The 2,449-nt window shown below is 26.1% G+C and overlaps 1 protein-coding gene across 1 annotated transcript; it reads right to left on the bottom strand.

Annotated features, from left to right (window-relative positions):
• Positions 1 to 564: 564 nt before the first annotated feature.
• Positions 565 to 1,644, bottom strand: LOC133032669 (thionin-2.2-like). The gene is made up of 3 exons (XM_061106789.1): positions 1,174 to 1,644; positions 998 to 1,078; positions 565 to 898 (listed from the first exon to the last, which is right to left on the bottom strand). The coding sequence occupies exons 1-3, from the start codon at positions 1,403 to 1,405 to the stop codon at positions 786 to 788; spliced, it is 426 nt and encodes a 141-aa protein (XP_060962772.1). The 5' UTR covers positions 1,406 to 1,644; the 3' UTR covers positions 565 to 785.
• Between the last annotated feature and the right edge of the window lie 805 nt (positions 1,645 to 2,449).

The raw sequence follows: 2,449 nt of genomic DNA on the forward strand, positions 1-2,449 counted from the left end.
ATAATTACATTATTACTTTTTTGAGCAACCATTATGTTACTAATTTCAATAAAATATTAGAACTAACCATGTTGTTTGTCAAAAAACTATTTAGTATAGTCAATTTTGTTTGTAATATATATTATTTAGCTTTCTTATATATTTTTTATTTGAAATCTAACAAAAATTCTCATTAAAAATAGACCGATTTAAAATATTACATGATAGCTTTTAAAAATTAAATTAAAAATAATTACAATCTATAAAATTTGTTAGTATATTAAATTTTAATTTGTTTGAATTTTAAGTTCAATAACTAATTTGTCAACAAATTAACTACAAAAGAATTAACTTTTTTTTTTTTTTCTTTCGGTCATCTTGATGATAAAAAAATATATATATTCTTCCAACATCTCAAAATTAATAAACACTTTGAAGAGTGGGTCACATAGTGGTACCATTTTTGAGGCCAAACCGATCAACAATGTGATAGGGAAAAGATTTTGAAATTAAATAAGATGAGACTGAAATTTATACGACGTGTGGAATATAAATAGAAACTAACCAAAATAATTGAGAAGAAGATTAAAAAAGGACACATATTAATTAGTCTTTATTAATTTGGATAACAACAAGTAGACGAATATACAATCTAGGATCGACAATCTTCTACGACACATACAAACCGGAAACACCTTAAATACAAGTAGCTAGATAGCATTAGACAAGTCTAGCATATTTTTGTCACATTATATATGACAATTATTGAAAGCCAAGAAAAGACGACACCCCTTAGATGACAAATATTACTCCTTCATAGCAATTTCAACTGGAGTAGCAGCAATGGAACCCTTAGTGTAAATAGCAAAACATGCCTTGGTACATTTTTCAACAGCTTCCTTCACAACCTCACTTGCATCTAGTTAGTCACCGAAATAATTAAGTTGCATATAATTAGAATAATAGTAAAAAATAAGCATAATAATAATAATAATAATAATAATAAAGGTTTAATTACCAGAGTCTTGGAGAGTGGTTAAGGGATCGCACAGAGAGGATGTACACCCCAACTTACAGTATTCATTGACATAATCACCACCTTAGTTAAATGAGTCAAATTTAAATGATGTTAACTAATCAATAATAAATTATTAGTGTAAACAATAATTAAATGAGTTTGTTTATTTTAATTACCATTGTTTTCGAGAATGTCATGGTGATAAGGGTCGGGACATGTATTCCCAGAAATAATTTTGCATCCGCTGATCGATCCACAAAATTTTCTGGAGTCTCCCGTTAAACAACATGCATTGTAGATATTTCTAGCAGTGGTTGTTGGACAACAACTCTTCGCCTCAACTTGAATTTGTCCCAAAACAAGGCTCACTAACAGAACACTCACAATAACCATAGTTTTGCCTTCCATATTGATCTTTAATTAATTTTTAGTTCACTCTACTATATATCTTCTTACAAAATATTTATTATAGAGACACTTTGTTATTGATGAACTTGTTGATGAAAACTTATATAGTAATAAGCTTTACCTACTAGTACCTATCTTATCCCACATTTAAAATGATTATTGTAAAAGTTGATAGAAAAGTATCATCATGAAGAAGAAGTATAGATTATTTTTTTTTTCGTAACTTTTCATTTCTATCAAACATAAATTAGGTACAACACATATATAGTTAAAATAATGAACTTGTACTGTAAAAAAATAATAAGCCAAAACCAACCATACATGTAAATCAACAATCCAAACAATCTACAATGCTGATTTTATGAGTAAAAAAAAATGAGAAACATCAATCATTTAAATTTAAATGGTCATGCAATACTTTAATTTCTATATACATACTAACAAATAATAAATACTATTAGGTATTAAGTATACATCAAGTTTAAGATACTAACATGTGATAGATACTCTTAAGTATATATATATATATATTTGAAATTATGTATATACTAATTCATATATACTTATATTATATTATTTATATAATATAATATTTATAATTAAGGGAAAAATAATTAAGCGTGACAAAATAATGTGTTTGTCTAATAGTAACATACAATATGATGTTATAATATTGTAATACAACCATAAAAAAGAATTTGCAAATTCTTGAGAAATGATGATCATAAAATTGTATAATTCTTCTATCTACATTATCACTCTTAAATTAGTAAAAGATATTATTAGTTGTTTATGAGTGAATAAATGATAGCTATTGATAATGTAGTTGTTGTATAATTGATTTATTCATTTACAAAGTGTATAAATAGTTCAAAATCGATTGGGAGTGATTTGCAACACTTTGGAGAAAAATTGACCAAAGTTGAAAAAACTGGTAACTTGTGACCAATTACTATTTTTCTTTTCAGCGTATCAATTGTATATGTTTTTGAATGTTAGGAGTTTTTCTAACAGCTCAGATTTCTCTCCAGATCACCTAATTAA

The sequence above is a fragment of the Cannabis sativa genome, chromosome X (genome assembly GCF_029168945.1).
Source record: "Cannabis sativa cultivar Pink pepper isolate KNU-18-1 chromosome X, ASM2916894v1, whole genome shotgun sequence".
In the NCBI taxonomy this organism is placed as follows: Eukaryota; Viridiplantae; Streptophyta; class Magnoliopsida; order Rosales; family Cannabaceae; genus Cannabis; species Cannabis sativa.